Source organism: Corvus brachyrhynchos, unplaced genomic scaffold, assembly GCF_000691975.1.
Source record: "Corvus brachyrhynchos isolate BGI_N302 unplaced genomic scaffold, ASM69197v1 scaffold221, whole genome shotgun sequence".
In the NCBI taxonomy this organism is placed as follows: Eukaryota; Metazoa; Chordata; class Aves; order Passeriformes; family Corvidae; genus Corvus; species Corvus brachyrhynchos.
In genome coordinates this window covers 546629-564833 of record NW_008236622.1, presented here as the reverse complement: position 1 = coordinate 564833, position 18205 = coordinate 546629, and the positions used below count along the sequence as shown (strand labels likewise).

At 35.9% G+C, this 18205-nt stretch overlaps 1 protein-coding gene across 7 annotated transcripts in view; it reads left to right on the top strand.

The window, feature by feature from the left end:
- The window catches only part of ACAP2 (ArfGAP with coiled-coil, ankyrin repeat and PH domains 2), a 62267-nt gene that overhangs the window by 25015 nt on the left and 19047 nt on the right, over window positions 1-18205 (top strand). For 2 of the 7 annotated variants that reach the window (XM_017726419.1, XM_017726423.1), the window contains exons 7-13: window positions 231-275; window positions 1328-1423; window positions 5724-5798; window positions 7146-7157; window positions 12289-12401; window positions 14560-14580; window positions 17689-17740. In XM_017726419.1, coding sequence (XP_017581908.1) covers window positions 231-275; window positions 1328-1423; window positions 5724-5798; window positions 7146-7157; window positions 12289-12401; window positions 14560-14580; window positions 17689-17740 — 414 coding nt within the window. The remainder of the gene's footprint in view (window positions 1-230; window positions 276-1327; window positions 1424-5723; window positions 5799-7145; window positions 7158-12288; window positions 12402-14559; window positions 14581-17688; window positions 17741-18205) is intronic. The other 5 variants (XM_017726424.1, XM_017726420.1, XM_008644124.2 and 2 more) reach the window with 3 other exon arrangements.

The following is an 18205-nucleotide window of genomic DNA, read 5'->3' as shown; positions in this document are numbered from 1 at the left end:
GACTATCACCATGAAGCTGAAGCTTTGCAAGTGTTGTCCGATTGCATCACTTTGATATCATGACAGAACTAGAATGCATCTTCTTTTAAAAGTACTTTGGGAAGTCTGATATTGAGCTATCTTCTTCCAATGTTTTTAGCTTGGATATTTGGGGATTACTGGGGGAAAAATTGCAAATAAAATAGGAAGTTTAGAATAAAAGGAATTGCTTGTTTGTTCTTTTTTCTTAGATCAATGTTCTTCAATCTAAAAGGAGAGCAGAAATCTTAAAATCGGTAAGATATACTTTATCCTCTATATATCAAGTATTTTAAGCCATCTGAAATTAAAAATATGGCCACAAAGCAGTATGTTAAAAATGTAGTTCTTTTATTAATCAAACTGTTATCAGTACATTTGGCAATTTGGTGACTGTCGGTTTGGCCTTTACTGTAACTGGACATACATATTTAACTGTTTTTGACTATCCTTTTGGTTCAGATTTGAACACTTACATGTTTTCACTACTGTTGATCCTTTGGTATATGTTTCATGGTTAAAAATCAAACTCTGCCAAGTATTCTGCTGTTTAGGTCTGGTTTATTACTTTGTAAACAGTAAGTGCTACTTACTTCTAAGATGAATTCTGCTATTTCTAAGAGGGCAAATTTTAATATGAATAGTATATCTGCTAAATTAATATAAAGCTATATTTGCATGCCAATTTTCTTCACATTGTATTCCCTTTTCTACTTCACATTATCTCTGTTAAAAGTTTATCGAGGTAGAGGGTGACAAATTAAATAGTGCTTTCAAATGTCTGAAGTTGCTCTCCCATAATTTTCTTAATTCTTTAAAAAGTAGAAACTTCAGTTGGGCTGATTTATAACTGCTTGCTATTCTGCTCTGCACCGAAGTTGTTTTCTATTTTAAGGCTAGACAGTCTTCTCAGCTATGTTTATAAAGGTTATGGGTTTGGATCATCAGTAAAATATTTTGTAGCCTTCTCTAGCTTACATGTCCCAGTTAAACAGGAGATAACAAAAATTTCAGGTGACATTAATTAGAGGTAGTTTTCTGCCCATTAAGTAGATTTCTTTTGTTTTGCTCATGGGGTTAATCCTATCAACTGATTTCTGAGATTTTTGGCTTGGTTCTTTGCTTCCTTTACCTTGCATGTTTATTTTACAACATTGGAAGCTCTATGAGGTATTGATGTAAAACTGTCAGGACACGAGAGGAGAAATTAAACCTGAAATTGTAGGTGGTTTATGTGAATTAAGTGACATATTTACGTGATATGTGATATAACTTTGAGGAGAATAAATATTTACTTTGTTCCTTCTAGATGTTATCGTTTATGTATGCACATCTGGCTTTTTTCCATCAAGGCTATGATCTGTTTAGTGAACTTGAGCCCTACATGAAAGATCTTGGTGCACAGGTAAGAATTTTTTTTTTTAAATTCATAACTATACGCTGAAATGGAGGAAATCTTGATATATGCCTACATATCAGGTACTTCATAGATTTATTCAACAAAAAGGGAATTGTAGTATGATAAAGGCAAAGCATAAAGAATATACTGTAATGAGAGGGATGAAAATAGTTGCAAACTGAAAGTTGTTTGTTTACTAAAGTTAATACTACCTTTAGGATTTACATACTTTAGCATAGCCGTGTACTGCTCTGTGAGGTACATTGTGATATTCAGGACACAGGATTATGTGGATTTCAAAATTTTTGTATATGACCCAAGTTTATAAGTATATCTAATAATAAAAAATAAATTAGGCTGGTTTTCCATCTACTCATACGCTTTATTTACTGTATAAATTATGCAGTCTGCATAATTAAACTTTGGTGTTTGCAAATATAACTTTGATGTTAGCAAATTAGACCATAAAACAGAAGTATGATTTTAATAAATAGTGCAAAATTGAGTTCCTACATGGACTCCTTCTTGCCCAGTTTTGTTGTTTAAGAACGCACAATTTTCGTTTCTGGGTTTTCAGTGAGGGACTCATGAAAAACTTAGATGGACTACTGCGAGCTGCACACAGGAGACACTGAAAATGGTTATGGAAATAGATTAGAACATACAATATTCAAATGAAGATCTGTCTGTGGTGCAGGAAGAAGACTCAGCAATGTCTTGACTTGTTCTTCAGTGCAAGTTATATGAGCACTTCTTATTTGCCTCTATCTGAGGACTTGCAACAAGTGCTCTGATACAGACCCCTCTATTGCCACTTCCCAAACAAATCCACAAAGCAGCCAACCAAATTTTTAAGTGTCTGTCCAGGTAAAAAAAGCAAATAAATGACAGCAAACTTCTACATTCATCTTGAGTAGATGTCATTGAATGTCTAAGAGATGAAATTGTTCTGAGCTGGTTATTCCTGCCACCACGCTGTTGTCATCTGTGCCCCTCAACCTCCTTCTGCATCTGTGCAGTGAAGCAGATTGGGAACTGTAGAAAATAACTCCAACAATCCAATGGCTGAATAGTTATTTTTCTGCTAGACTAGGCCCCAGTTGGGTTACTGTGGGTCTTAATTACGTGTAGAAACATGTCAGGTCTTGGTGTAATAGGGAGACTTGAACAGTTCAGGTGGATGTTGCTCTTCCATAGTAGTGCCCTTTATTCTTTCACACCCTTCCGCTCTGGGTTGTAACTGTTGAACTGTAGTGTCTGGTAGTATAATGTGTGTGTCCTGTACTTCTGTGGAAGAGGGGACAGGGAAAGGAGACAAAAACTATGGAGTTGATAGTTATGCTGTCAGCCAGGCTTCAATGTTTCCATTTCATTGACATGAGTCAAGCAAGAAAACACAAGGTTATTTTTGAATGTCTGGTCATGCTTTTGCTTGATCTGGTGAGGAGCACTGTGTAGCATTCATTTTGGTGCTGGTATCATAGCAACTGAAGGAGTTAAATTTAGAAAATCCATAGCTAAGAATGTTTTAAATATATCGCAGATGGAGCAAGGATAGAATGAAGACCCTAAAGTTGTACAACTTGCGGAATTGTCCTTTTGTAGCTGACCTTGGCATTTAAGTAATGGATATTTTTCATGACCGAAGAAGATTTGTAAATAATTGTTGAAAGTTTTAACAGTTGATGGCTTTGCAGCTTGTACTGGTTGAAGCTTCTGCCTTTAGCAAAGTATGTTGTGACATAACAAGGATTTGCTGGATTTTTGTGAAAATGCTGTTAGATTCCTTCTGTTGGTGAGTTTTCATTCCTAGGTAAATTTTATGTATGATCTTAATTACAAGGGTTAACAGCATCTGAAGTAAAAAAATTGATCTTAAATAATATAGCTATAATTTTGAATTATTTTTATTTGTATTTTCAAAATAACTGTTTTACTGTGATGGAATAGGATTAAGCAATTTTGCTTTCTGTATACTTCAGGTCAGGGTAGGATCCCTTGGGAATCAGATCACTGAAGGGGAATCTTTAGTGTGCAAACATGATACGAGCTTTTGCGTGGAAACTATGGTATTTGGTACTTTTCATATGAAATATGTTATTAGCTTAAAAAGAAAACATTTACATTTTCATTGAGATGACTATTCAAAAAGCTAAATATTTTAGTCTGACTTAATTCTCCTCAGAATAGAATCCTCCTCAGTTAGAGCATTATGTTTATAAAAATACATTTACCAGTGAATGCAGTAGTATGAAAAACCTAATGTTCTGAAAATTATCCAGTAATGCTATAATGACTGGGAGTTTGATAGTTTAGTTGTGATTTGCTACATGTGTTGATAGTTGTATGCTGCTGGTCTCTTTTAAGAAATTGACGTGCTGCTCACCTGAGTGAAAAGGAAGAAACTGGTTTGAGCTTGCAGACAGGAATGGTGCAATGCTGTCTTCATAGTAAAAAAAGTAACTGATGGAATGAGCTGCTGTTAAGAACTTTGTTTTGGCTGTGGTAAATGTACCCTCAAACACTTGTATTCAAGATAAATTAGAAGTAATTGCCCTACCCTGAGTGACTGCCTTCTGTTTCATCTAATGGGGTAGAAGGAAGAATTTCTTGGGGGCCACGCGCAGTTTCCTGAATCTGAAATTTTAGCAAGGAACTTGATTCCTATGAAGCTTTGAACAGCACTTGACCCAGTTCTCGTCTTTATCACAAAAGAAAGGGTTTCCCAAGGATTCTTGGTGCAAAAAAAGTCTTTGAGCCCATTTAGAGGCTCTTGTGTCATTTTTAAGTCCTATAGCTACATAAATGTGGCATCTGGTCACTTCAGTATGTTCATGTTCACAAATACCTGTAAAGGTATGAAAGTGCTGATATGGTTTTTTGAGCCAGAGGGGAAGACAGGAAGAGAAGAGTTTAAAAAAGTAACAGAGTATGGAATTGAATCCAGATGTTTCAGCTTTCTGATGGCTCCATAATTGTTGGAGACTGTCTAGCACAAGGGTGTAAGAGCCTGTTATTGTCCCTTTTTTCTCATTTATATCATGTCAAGCAGGGGAAGTAAAAGACCGGGGAAATGGCCAGAGTTGGCAGGGCCTGTCACTTGTGGTTCTGAGAGTGGGTGGAGGGGATCCTATTTGTGTGAGGATCAGAGGATCTGTTAGTCATCTCTGCTGTCGGCCAAGTGAGTGACCCAGCTGGGAGCTGGTGCTGCTGCACACTGCTCGTGGTGTTCTTGTTGTGGGCCTGGAGCAGAGACAGCTCTGTCCCACAGACTGAGAGCTGCAGGCTGAGCCCTGTGCTCGGTGCTGCGTCTGCATCGCTGCTCACTGAGATGCTGGGGCTGGGTTGATGGCAGGCTTGTGTTACAGGCTGCAGAATGGAGGGGTTCATCGGGTTCCATGGCCTGGCACATAAGTACCAAACCAACTGGTATTTCAGGCAACATCTGCTTCTCTTCTGCGTTTCTTATTTAAACATGAAGGCCTGTATAAAACAAACAACAAAACCTAAAGAACCAAAACTATAAAACAAAAACAACAACAAAACCCCAAAGCAACCAACCAACCATAGAAATTTCCTCCTCCTTTTTTTTCTTTTTTTTTTTGTGATTGTAAGAAGAAGAAGTTTATGTGGTAGTGCTAGAGACATGTTTGTAGCAAGTTTTTGGGTTGTGTCTTTTTTATTATCACAGACTCTGTAAGTAAGTTAACTTAAATATTCTCTGTGACAACCTCTGTTATTTTCAGAACCATGTTTTTATTTCCAAAATTGGTTTGAATGTCTCTCCCTAAGATTTCAAGTAATCTTGCTCGAGTACTGCTGGTCATCTGATCAAAGCTATCAACACAAAATCCTGGTTGAGACAGTTCTCCCACTTTATGGGGGGAGTAATCTGTAGCATTTGCTCCTTCTAGTTTTTGCTGCTCCTGCCAGTGCTGCTGCATAGGCCAGCAAGAGCAGCTAAAGCATGAGTCATCCTCTTGGGAGACTGAGCACCAATGCGGTACAGAGTCGCATATGCTTGGCACCATGCTGTTCTTTGAAACAGTTCTTCTAATGCTTACAAGAAATGTACACCTTTGTAGAGGTTAATTCAGGGTGGCAGAGCAGTTCGTTAAACGAGGCTTCAGTGGTTATTCAAGGTAAACAATTTGTGACAAAGAAGTAATTATACTATGCAAATAAAATAAAAGTCTTGCAATGTCTAGACATAATGTGTTCCTTTTTTTTTGCCAGCATTATGAAATCTACTGAGCCAAATTTCTCATGATAATCTAAAGATCCAATTTTCTCTTTCTCTTTACAGCTGGATCAGTTGGCTGTAGATGCTGCAAAGGAGAAGAGAGATATGGAGCTAAAGCACTCCACTATTCAACAAAAGGTACTTGACAGAATGTGAAAGGCAGGCTGCACACACATTTTTTTATCTGTAGCATCTCTGCCCAGCATCTCTGCATCAGAACTACAAGGGATGGTATTTTTAGTGCAGGGAGACAGACTGACACGTCATTAGGTGTTGAGTTGGATTGCAGATATTAATTTTGTATTACTGAACAAAATATTATGCTTAGATTTTACTGAAACATAAATAGAACAGTAGAACTTATTTGAATGCTGGGATTCTAGCATTTCAGTAGAACTCTTAGTTCCTATTACATATTGGATTCAATAAATTGTACAGGTTTCTGTGTTTCTCTGCTGTGTGTTTTGTACAAGAGGTGTATGTGCTGCACAGCCCTACAGCCATAGGATTTGGACTGTGCCAAATCCATGTGCAACACTTGGAGCTTGTGTGGCAGCTGCTGTTGCATATGAAGAGCAAAAGTAAACTTTTGTAAAGAGTGTCTAATGTACTGGTTCAACTGTGCACAGATGAAATTGAGAACATTTAGTTGCTGTTTTGGGAAGATTGGTGCAATAATTCTTTTTACTTGAGAAATATTTAGGCAATTTATGTTGGGGAATGACTTCTGTTGTTTGGATGTTTCAGAAGCTCTAGATCAGTATTGGTTTTGCAGGTATAATGCTAGAAGTTAAAAATATTTCCAATGAACTCTCTGGTAGTGAGCTAATACTGCAGGCACTTTTGAAAGGGATTAGATACCAGTTTAAAGGTAATGCTACACTTCTTACTCTCATTCAAATACATTTTGTATCTGTTCAGGTGGCATAAATTAAAAAAACCCACCCAATGTAAATGAAATCTGGTAACTAAATTCAAGAATGAAAACATGCTGAGATTTTAAGTTGGGTAGCCTTAGTAGGAGCCAATATTATACTAATGGGAAAAGATAACACTTTTCATTGCTGAAAACATTTTTATTGGTGCATCCTATCATCCCTTTAGGAGTTGGTGAGAAGCATTGGGTTTGCTGTGAAATTGAGCAGATGTGATGATGAGGGCAGAGCTGACGTGCTGTGCTTGGAGTCAGGAGATAACTACAGGCAAGGAAGGGGAAGAAAGCGGGGAAGTGGGAAAGATGGAACTTGAGAATTAACGTTGAAGGTCAAATTTTAAGGTTTTTGGGTTTAAAGGCCTAGTTTCAGGAATGGACAGTAGTTGAGAGGTTTACTGTTAAGAGAACAGTGGTGCTTGGTGAAGGATGTAAGTTATGAGCAATTATCTTTTAACTGGCCATAGAAATAATAACTTGTTACCATGAATTATGGTTATTGCTGTTGCCAATGGTGTTTACAGTCTTTGTTTTTTCTTCAAATGCTGCTTAAGGCTGCTTTACAGGTAAACTACTTCTACTAGTTTCAATTATTACTGAAACTTTAAGCTTCACGAAACTTGATGAGCCATATCTGTGTGTAATGTAAATGTTCTTGGTTTCTAGTAGCAGTGACGATCACAATGATGTTACTTTTATTGTTGCTTACTTTAATTGACAATTTAATGCTGTCTCTAGAATATAATCAGGGCAGTCAGAATGTACTGTATGTTGTCCTCTTAAGTTCTGTGTTTTGAGTTGTAAATGTTGTCTCCTGTCCTTATCAGTGAAGTCACTGTCGCATTTTTGTGCTGTTAATGCCTAGACTATGCTTTATTGGAGATTCCTCTTACAGCTTGTCCAATCATTTTCTTAGTTTCTTATTCAAATCATGTTGTCTGTTTTTGTCTCCTCCTACTTGCTTTTCCCAACCTGCACACCAAGTTAGCTTTCAGCTCATCAGGATTTCAGAACTGCCTTAGACTTTGGATCTTGTTCTTTTTATCATTACTTGTCATCTGGTCATCCTGTCCCAGATGGCAGCTTTATTCCCTGTTCTCTTCACATGTCTTGTCATGTTGCTTTCCACTGTGTTGCCTCTTAGGCATATGTTCCCAAATCTTCCAATGCCAAATCCTTCCATGTTTTATAACAACTGAAGCTTCTGAAGCTTACTGTGTTGAATATTCCATGAGGTATATATGCATTTAATATACTGAAGTTTTAATCCAATGCTTCAGAATGATGCCTTTCCTTCATTGTGTGGATAAAGAACAGTTCCTTTTCTGAAATGTATAGGTAAGTGCATACGTGCACACACCTACCCACCCACTACCTGTGTTTGCATATATGTGCATATGCATGCAGAATAGTTGCACTAATTAAATAACCCATCTCACTTTTCTGTATAATCATTGTCCTACTTAATTAGGCTGTTGATGGAGAGGCTATTAAAAGTGTCATGGAAGGGCTTGGTCACCAATACAGTGTGATTTCTTTTTTAACAGAGTTGATATCTGATTTACTTTTTTAAATTACTTTTAAGTTTTGTAGTCTATTTACTCAGAAAATATGCAGGAAAGTTTTTGGGTTTTTTTTTCAGTGTAAGAAATTAATTTTTCTGTATCATATTAAAAGAGTGGTGTCACAGTGTCAATACATCAGACATGACTCATGTTTTCTGAGCTGTTTGCAGCCCACTGCTGTAGCAACACGGTGAATTAAGAAATTCTTGAAAAATTAGTTGCACCTGTGAGCAGCTTCATGGCTTTTTGGTTTTGTGTCAGAGCTAATATTATGTTCTAAAATGAGGGAGATGATACAGGAAAAGTATTTGCATTGAACTTCAGATAGTTTTTGTTGTATTCAAATCCCTTTTTCATTACAGTAAAATCTTCTTCTGAAGCTGGAGTGAGAATGATTTGAAAATTTTTAACATCTTGAGTAAACAAGGTGATAGGAAGCCAGATGCTACCACAGTCACAAAGCAGGTGTAAACCAGAGCTGCCATTGAGAAGTTGTGCAGAATAATTCCCATCTCCAAAACTAAAGATATGCTTGTATTTCAAGTGACTTGTTTGCTCGATGACACTCTCGCATTCTCTCACTCTGTCCTGGACTGTAAACCTTGTCACTTGTGGTGTCTGGTGTTTTAAGCATTTCCTCAAGGGACTTTTCAGCTTAAGCATGTGAAACATCTCTTGCCAATGGGAAGGGAATTGAAGCAACTTTCTAAGTGGGGGGTTTGCACAATTAGTGTCTCTGGTTTAGTGTATGCTGGCCTAACTTTTCAGGTTAGTCTTTCTTTAGTAGTTATGCTCTCCCGTGTGCTGCTTTTAAAACAAAAAACTTGAAAAATGCTACTTCTCTGAAGTAAAAAATCATTTGGGTTACACATTCACTGTTAAAATACAGTTCCTAAGATTTACTGGTAAAATGGTTTGAATAGCTTTCATGGCCTGATAGCAATTTTGAAAGTAATTCAAAAGCTCTGCTGCTGAAAATTATGGGGGGTTTTGTTTTGGTAACAAGAAAATTATACGTAGAGAAACAAAAAACTTGCAAGCTCTGAAATAAATCAAGTATGTGTGATGAATTGATACATTCATATGAAAATGCATTCACTGAAACACTGTCAAGAATATTAAGTGTTCTGTGACACACCAGATTAGTATTATTTCTGGAGATGAAAGTTGTTTCTCCATTGCCAGCTGGTTTGCTGTACCTCATGGACATTTAAAGAAAAAGGGGAAAAAAAAGGCACGAAAGCATGCTGTGTGCTTCACTTATATAACCCATTTCTACATGTTTCTCTTCCAGTAGCAGCCAACCGTGAAAAATGAGTGTCAGAGTAGAAGCCATAGATGTTTCTTCTTTCAAATCCAAATGAAATGTGCGATGTAGCGCTTCAGTGAAAATTACATAATACTGGCTAAATTTTCTTAGTTCTGGTTAGGTGAAATGTACTTTAGTCCTAACTGACACCTAATTAGTTTAATTATGTTTAAAATGAAATCTTTACCAGTTGTGTGCCTGCTGGCAGAATACAAAATTCCGAATCACATACTGTGACTGAGTTTATTAACATGTGATTCTCTTATGCAGGACACTGGAAAGATATGGGTGGATTTCTCTCCACCCCTGATTATTTTTCATGATTCACTGAACTTTTCCATGCACTAAGATAAAAATAAACTATAATGTGACTGCTTTGCTGCTATTTTTTAATTATAAAACAGTAGAGACTATAAGATCAGAACACAGCTTATTTAGTTTCTTTTTCTACTTTTATCTATGTAATTGAAATGGAGCATATTTTTTTTCTGATTGTTTGGCCATCTTTTTCTTGACTGCAACTTTATCAATGAAGTTTTATGGGTAAAGCACATGGAAGCCTTACTCCCTCCCCCCTCAAGCTGGTAGTCATTTTTCTCTATACTCTGGTGTTTTTTTCTGCTCTGTAAAAGTGGAGTTCAATCAGGAAAGTAGTTAAAAATGATGCTAAATGCACTTCATGAGAAGGGTCAGTATTTTAGACAATTTGGGCTGAGAGTGTGGCATGATAAATGATCCAAAAGGTTTTCTGTCATACTTGTATACATCTTCAAAGCATAGTTCTGGACTCACTGGAAAAAGACAGCTGCATTTTCTGCAGCAGTTCTCCAAACCCAGAGGAAAATGTGATTACATATTTTGGACAGAAAAGACTGAGGGAATGTATGTTATCTTTAACTAGACAAGGAGTTGCAGACATCACTGAGGCAGGAAGATGCAAATCTTTAGCAGGTTTCATTATGTTTGGGAGCTGGTAAGTTAGAGTAATTTATCAATTTTTGGGGAAGGTAGGGAATGTGACATCAGCATGTCTAAGTTTGTGCACAGTGGTTTTCTCTTCTTTTTATTTTGAGAGCTTAATTGAAGCCTTTTATGTTCAGCGTGTTCTGATCTAGGAAGCAGGCAGAAAATCAAAGTTATTAAATGCTGAATAATAAATACAAAAATTTGATTTTCTTTTGCTGAAACTTTCATTTGTAACTTGTATGTTTATTCAGATTGGTATATGGTAGTGATATGATAGTTCCATTTTCTTTCAGAACTCTTACATTGATCATCTGTCAATTAAATAATAAAAATCTAGATTTAACATTTCAACATTAGTTAATCTATTCAGATTAGTAACAGCTTAAAACAGTGAGTAATTTTAAGGAATTTGTGCTGTGCTGACTGGGGAGCTTAAAGGGCCTATTTTAATATTTGTCACCATTTCACTATCATGTGTAATTAACCTTGGATTGGACCAAACCATCTGCATGTATAAGAGTAAACATCATGTGTAGCACGAAAGTTGTGTGCATCCTGGACTGTTACATAGGGCTAATGACTATGTTGGTTTTAAAGCTACTTTTTGTAATAAATATTTGTTGCCTCTTTTCCTTTATGTATAGACAAATTTCTAAGGAACAAACTACAAAACAGAGACTTTTAGGTATACTTTTCACACAAAGCTGTTGTTTGCAATTTACATAAAGTAACTACTGAAGATTCAGGAGAGTGATATTACAAAGTGTTCTCTCTTTTCAGTATTTAACTTGTTTGGGTTTTTTATTCTGAAACTTAATTTTCAGTAACATGTCTCTTACACCCTTGTTAAAGGGAAGAAGCCATATGTTGCTAGTTTACTTTAAGGATCTATTTTAATAACAATGAAATGAAATTACAGCATGTATATTATTTTCTTCTCTGGACAAAGTTGTGATAAATTATGTCATTCCATGTGTGCTTTTTCATGCACCCCTAGTAGTTGTTAGTCTCCCACTCACTGAATATCTGAACTCTACCTCCCTGGGAAGAGTCCATGCTGTTCTCAATGAAATGTGAAAGCCAATGATCACCACATGTATTATTACTTAATCTAACCTACCTTTGCTAAAGATGTGAAGCAATCAGCCTTTCTAAAACTTGGAAAGCTGCTATTAATTGTTATTAGCTGGTTTTAGTTGTTATTAGGTTGATGGGAATGTATATTCCTTTGTCCTACTTGTAATTTTGTAATCTTATCCAAGATCATAAAGAAAAAAATACTGCTAAGATCTTGTTGTCATTGCCAGCACCCTGATTACTTTACTTTAGAGTTAACTGATAGCATCATCTTTATTTGATTACTTGTCTTCTAAGTTCCTATGCAGCTCAGCTGTCAACATGACAGAGCTGAAGAAAGTGCTAAAGCACGACTGGTTTTATACAGGTGTCTGCAACAGGCTGCAACTGTTTTTCAGTTTTGACTCGTAACTTTCATTATTTCTTTTCCTCTGCTTTTCTGTCCCCCTTCTTGGGAATATATGGGAGACCATTTGAGCAGACAGTTGAAGCATCAGATGCTCTGTCAACAATTTTTGTCCTCTACTTGGCTGTAGAGGTCACCAATACCTGAACAAGAAATTCCCCTTGTTGCAGGTAAAGTAAAAATCTTCAGCATTCTCATTGCCTGAAATTTCTTTTTTAAAAAAAGCCATCGGGGCTGAGAGTCATGGTTTGGCTTATAAGTGTTGCAAGCAAAACATTATTCCTAGATATTTACTCCTTGACAATAGTACTGCTCATATTTGAAGTTTCATTTTAACTGCAGTGTGTTTTTCTTGTCTTGTTCCTTTGTACTAGGATTACTCCAGCGATGATACTAAACTAGAATACAATGTAGATGCAGCCAATGGCATTGTTATGGAAGGTTATTTATTCAAGCGAGCCAGCAATGCCTTCAAGACTTGGAACAGGTAATTATTCAGAACCTCTATTTTCTGCTTATAAAAATACTGCTTTTTTCACCTGAATTCTGATCTCATTCATGATCTCTGTAACCCACTGACCCCATAGTTTTGACAGAACACTGGGGTCACTGTTAGTTAACGCAGAGATGACGCTTCAAAGCCATTTTTCCTTGTTTTCTGTCCTAGTTGTTCGCAAACCTTTCTCTTGTGAAAGCATGTGCTAGGAAAGTGTTAGAAGACAGAGTAGAATGGAAGTTGTATAGCCATTGGAAGCAGAGAAAAACAGTCAAGGACTCATGTTATTTCTCCTGAAAGATAAGCAATGTAATTGTTATCCTTTAAAATTCCTGTCCTGTGAAGTGACTTTTCCTTAGTAGTTTTGATGGCCCTTTTGGGAATTCAAAATATATTGTTAGTCATGTATCTTTAACAATATATTTTTCTACTATTTACAGTAGAAAACTATGTTTACTATATTTAACAGTATATGTTACTATATTTAACAGTATATTTTTCTACTACTTAAATGTTTTTATTCCTGAGTAGGAATTCTTTTGCATTTTGAAGGGTGTGTGCTTTTTTCAAGGAAATGTATATGCTGGAGCACTTACAGCACAATTGGATACAGGTCTTGAATTTTAAATGCAATTTGTTGAGATATAGAGCTCTCTTTGCTGTCCATGCTCTGCTATTTTTTCAGCAGTGCTTCTGTTAAACTATTTGCTGTGTTTCAAAGAATGTGCATTTGAGTGTGTGGTCCCTTACAATCTTAATTATTCTATACTTCCCTGAGCATATCAGCACACCACAAGCATGTAAGAAATTGGGATTGCTTCAATTAAATCTGTAGACTGATGCAAGGGCCACTGCTGTCAGTAAGAATGTATCTATATTAGCAAGTAATGGGCAACTAGTACAAAGGATTTTGCTTTGGACTGCTTCTGGTCTGGTTCTTTGGCCTGATTATTCATCTGTAATTGTAATGTACCTTCTGGGTTAGTTTCATGCAAGCAGAATTCAGAGTTCTCCAAGACAAATCTGTGAAGTATCAAAGGATGGCGAAGGGAGAAAACTGGGAGATGTGCATCAAAAGCACATTCCTGGTGTGAAGTAAAATGTTAGTGTAAACATACTGAGAAAAATTTGCAGTAAGAGAGCAGGAGACTGTCCTTCATTGGATTCCCAAGGGGCTGAAAGGGTCCTTTTTGCCAAGGTGGTTTGCAGGATTGACTGAAGGCAAAACTCTGACCCTGTCTCTGGGTTCCTCTTTTGAATAGCAGGAAGGCCTTGCTCTGCAGGAAGGTGACAGGAGGGAGCAGGACAGGAGTGTCTTCTTCCACATGGCTTCATTCCTAGTAATACTGTACATGTGTCTCATCTTAAAGTGGTTAGAGAGTAGGATTCAATTAAAACTAACTTCTGTATTTTGGTAATTTAAATGGACGCCAAGTAAATAAGGAGAAGTTGTAATTAAATCAAGGTACACAATGACATTCCTTCAGATAAAGTTACAGATTTGAACATACATAATAAAAGCATATCCAAGCAATAATTTATTTAAGAGAGCAAAGATAAATGGCTCATTAATGAGTCAGAGCTGCCTACTTTTATTACATAATTGATATGTACTTAGAGATTTTTCTTCCGTTTATCACAGGAGCATTCAATAAACCTTTAACCTTTTTAATATTAGATTCTTGATAATTTATCTCACTGTGATAGAGTAGTTGGATGCTTTTAGGCAAAAAATAGGATTGGATATACTATCTATAAACAGTTCTGAAATTGAATCAATCATTTAAATTTTGTATTCCACATATTCACAAACCATTACTACTTGTTATTAAACTACTGTTATCATACATAAAATATACATTTAAGACCTTCATAATGAAGACAATTTTTAATTTCTGAATCTAGCCCCCCATTTTTGCTATGTTTTAATAAAAATAAAGAAGTATTTTTGTTATTTTTATTTCTGAATACATTTGTAATTGCTTGCTATGCTGTAGGCACAGAAGGGGTTGCTGCCATTTTCCACTGCCTATTTCACTTGATGGAATGATCATGCTAATTCTTTTCTTATTTTGCTCATTTTGCATTTTTCATTCCTTTTCCTCCTTTCCCTTATGTTTTAATCCTACCCCATTTTTTCACATGACAGGAAAAAGCCAGATCACATCAGGTACCAACCAGCTTCTTTTATACCTTCCCAATGTTTCCTTGGCACGCAAAAAGCTCTTCATTAACCCTGCATTTAATTTTGATTACTTGCAATGGATGTATAAGTGGCTCAGTCTAAGAAAATAACAGAAGGATTCTGCCTGGGATGCCAGTATACCTGCTGCTCAACTCCTTTAAAAGACTTAGAGAGATTGAGCTAGTTTTTAGCTAAAAAGAAATTAAAGCCAAGTTTCTGCACTCAAACTTCTGAGCATACAAGATCAATGTCTTAACTTTTTCCAATTGAAGTTGATGAGATTTTTTTTTTCTTATCAGCTGCATTGGGAATAGATGTGCTTTTAAATGTTGTGCGTTATTAATCACTCTGTTTTAATTACGTGCTGCTAGAGAAGAAAATTGTTTCTTTCTGAGAATCACAAAGCACAATTCATCGTTTTATGTAAAATTCAAAATAAATTGTATATTTCTTTTCAGTATTACTCTCAGTTCTCAGAAATTGGAATTTTTTTCCTATAGATTTTGTGTGTTTTCCTATTTAACAAATACTGTTTTGAATTGTGTAGGTATAAATGATGGAAAACATTCAGTTTCTAAACAGCAACAACTGTATTTAAGCACTACGAAGTGAGACAGTGTAAATTACTTTAATATTCCCAAGAATGTTTTCTCCTTCACCATGCTTCTCTCTTGCTTCTGACAGAATGACATGTTTAAAGAAACTTTGGTAATAATCAGTACTTACTTCATCCATGATGCCTAAAGATTTATGAAATTATTCTTAGAACCTGATAGATGTGGGTTACCTTATAGCAGCACCTTCAGTACAGAGATTGTACCTCAGAAGTTCCTGGCTGATGCTGGTGTAGACCCCCAGCCGTCCATTTGCTACACCAGAGTGTAGATTTCATTGATGGTATTTGGTTAACGTAGAATAACTCCAAGTTTTTGGCCTAAATAAAACTGCTGTGGTGCTGACACCTTGGAGGGCAGCCTGACACTTTCATCTTGTTAAGCATAAAAAAAAATGTATTAACTCTGACATCTACTTCAAAAGTGTGATCTACAAGTTATCCTACATTCTAAATTGTTGATCTTGTTTGGTAAAAGTTTCTTTTAGCAAAGTGCCAAAACATGCACCCTTTTTGGCTGGACTGAAAAAATTTTTTAACAGATTTAATTACTAGTAAAAAAAGGGACTGAAATACTTTCCAAACTTCTAGACTAGGTTTTAAAGATGGCACAAATTTGTGTTACAATTTGTGTGTTCACTTATATCCAATTGATAAGATTAGAGCTGGTTTACTAGAGTAATTCATTAAATATTTAGCTGTAGAACAAATAAAGCATTGCATTAAGTTAATTGCACTACCTAAGACTGTTATTAGAGGTTTGCTCCATTGCTCTTTGTCTTGGGGCAAGGCTGCTTTTTTTTCCCTTTATCACTCCCTTTATTACTTAGGCACCGCTTTTCATGTTGTTCTATTTTGTGTTACATTCAAAAAAAGCACATGAAAAAAAGACTGAGTTTATTTCCTTTTCAAGTCTGCTTTTTTGTTGAGTTTCCTATATAAGTGTTAGCAATAACCTGCCTTATATTTGAGGCATACTTACTGCATCTGTAAATAGATGGTAAAGATGATACCTTTTCAAAAGCAGTGACCAAAATGACTGCTGTTAATAAATTGAAAAAGTCAAGGATGACAGGACATCCTGTTGTTGCTTTTTAAATTAAATGTATCTGCACAACATTTGAAAAGATTAACTGTTAAAAGGTAGAATCTCATCTGTCTACTAAGCACTAACTTTTCTAACAAATACTAGATTTTCTGTTTTGAATCTAACATTTTTTGTATATATTAATTTTTTTAATCATCTTCGTGCGCTTTTTTCTGTGAATGGCTTGTGGTGGTTGAATACATACATGGGGCCCTCTTGTTACTAATTGTAGTAAACTGTAGCTTGAAGCTCAGCAACTGGTGGAGAATAACAAGATCTGTTGCAACACAATATTTTGTGTACTGTTACCATTCAAACTAACTGGCAATGCAGGAAAAAGTGGTGTGTGGTAAAGGTGGGGTATCGGAAATAATTGAGGAATGATGCTGTGGTAAACACAGGTTTGCCTTATAAGCCTAAACAAAACACAAGGTGTAAATTTCACTGAATTGTTTTTTTACATTCCCTTCATTTGTCAGTATGAAACAATGCTAATTGGTTAGCTTTTATTTTGTGCATCCCCAAAAGAGCAAGAAAGGTGTGGTTATGTCTGCTGAGTTTTTTTTTTTTCATTCAGTGGTCTGATAAAACATCATTGTTAGAGATCTGAGGCACATAGAGATCTGAGGTAATTTTTTCCAAAATGTGAGTGCTTTTTCCATTCTCTGAGTTGTGTCCTATGTGAACAGTGAGTTTGACAAAGAAGGATACAGTTCAGAGGAATTTTTAAACATTATATCTTTTGGATTGGATAGGATGCCTTCATTAAATCTTTTATTTGATACTTTCCGTCAAGGCTGAGGCTTAAGTTAGGATCCTACTTTAAACATTTTTGTTGGGGTTTTTTTTAGTTTTTATATTCAGTCCTTTTATTTCAGGATCAAAAATTTTAAGACATGCCCAATATAGATAGATATTAAACCTGCTTGGGGTAGCAACACCGAAGTATTTTTAGTGCCTTAGTAAGCTATTTCTTAGTTCTACTCTTAAAATATTTCACTATTAGTTTACATGGGCTTAAGTATTTTTGTTATTCATACTATCTGAGTTTGTGTTATCAAACAACTACTTAAAATTGTAGCTTGCTGCTAAAATACAGAAGGAAATGTTCTTTGAATTGAAAATGTTTTGTGTGATAGCTTAACTAATGTTGTCATAACATGAATGTGTTTGTTTAGGACTCAAATTATTTGAACCTTGCTTTCTTTTCTGTTTTGTCTCTGCCTTCCCTTTTTTCATTAGTCTCACAAAATATTTGCCAAAACTGACTGCAACATTACTTTTGTGAATTTTTTAATGCGGTCTATCTGTAGACTGTATGTTAGCACATCTCAGGCAAATAAGCACTGTAGAATCAGTTATGTATTCTCTGGATGTCTCTTCATTTGAATAGGCGCTGGTTCTCAATACAAAATAACCAACTTGTGTACCAGAAGAAATTTAAGGTAAGAATCAAAAACTGGCTTGGGATAGTTCGGGGTTTAGGTGATGATTTTCCTGATTGATTGGAGAAACTGCTGACATGGCATCCTGTGTGATCTTCAATAACCTACTGCTTTTTTCTAAATTAGTTTCTCCCATTGTAAAATGAGACTAATTGCTACACTGACAGATTCTGAGATTCCTGTGCAGTGACTTGTAAGCACATACTTTATTTGCTGTGGGTTTTGTAACCTAGTTAGAGCTTTAAAAGTTGTTGGTCCCAAAAGGCTTGTGCTCACTTGCTGGCAGTCAAATATTCCATGCTGTTCTCTGAGCAGTTGTGTTTAACTCTTTCAGGACTTGCTCCCTCTAGTTACTTACTGGCTCACATACCCAATTCAGCAATTGGGGAAAAAAAGCATGAAAGCTTTTGTTACAAAGCAGTCAGGGTTGCTATATACATGTACTTACTATTGAAAATGCACAGT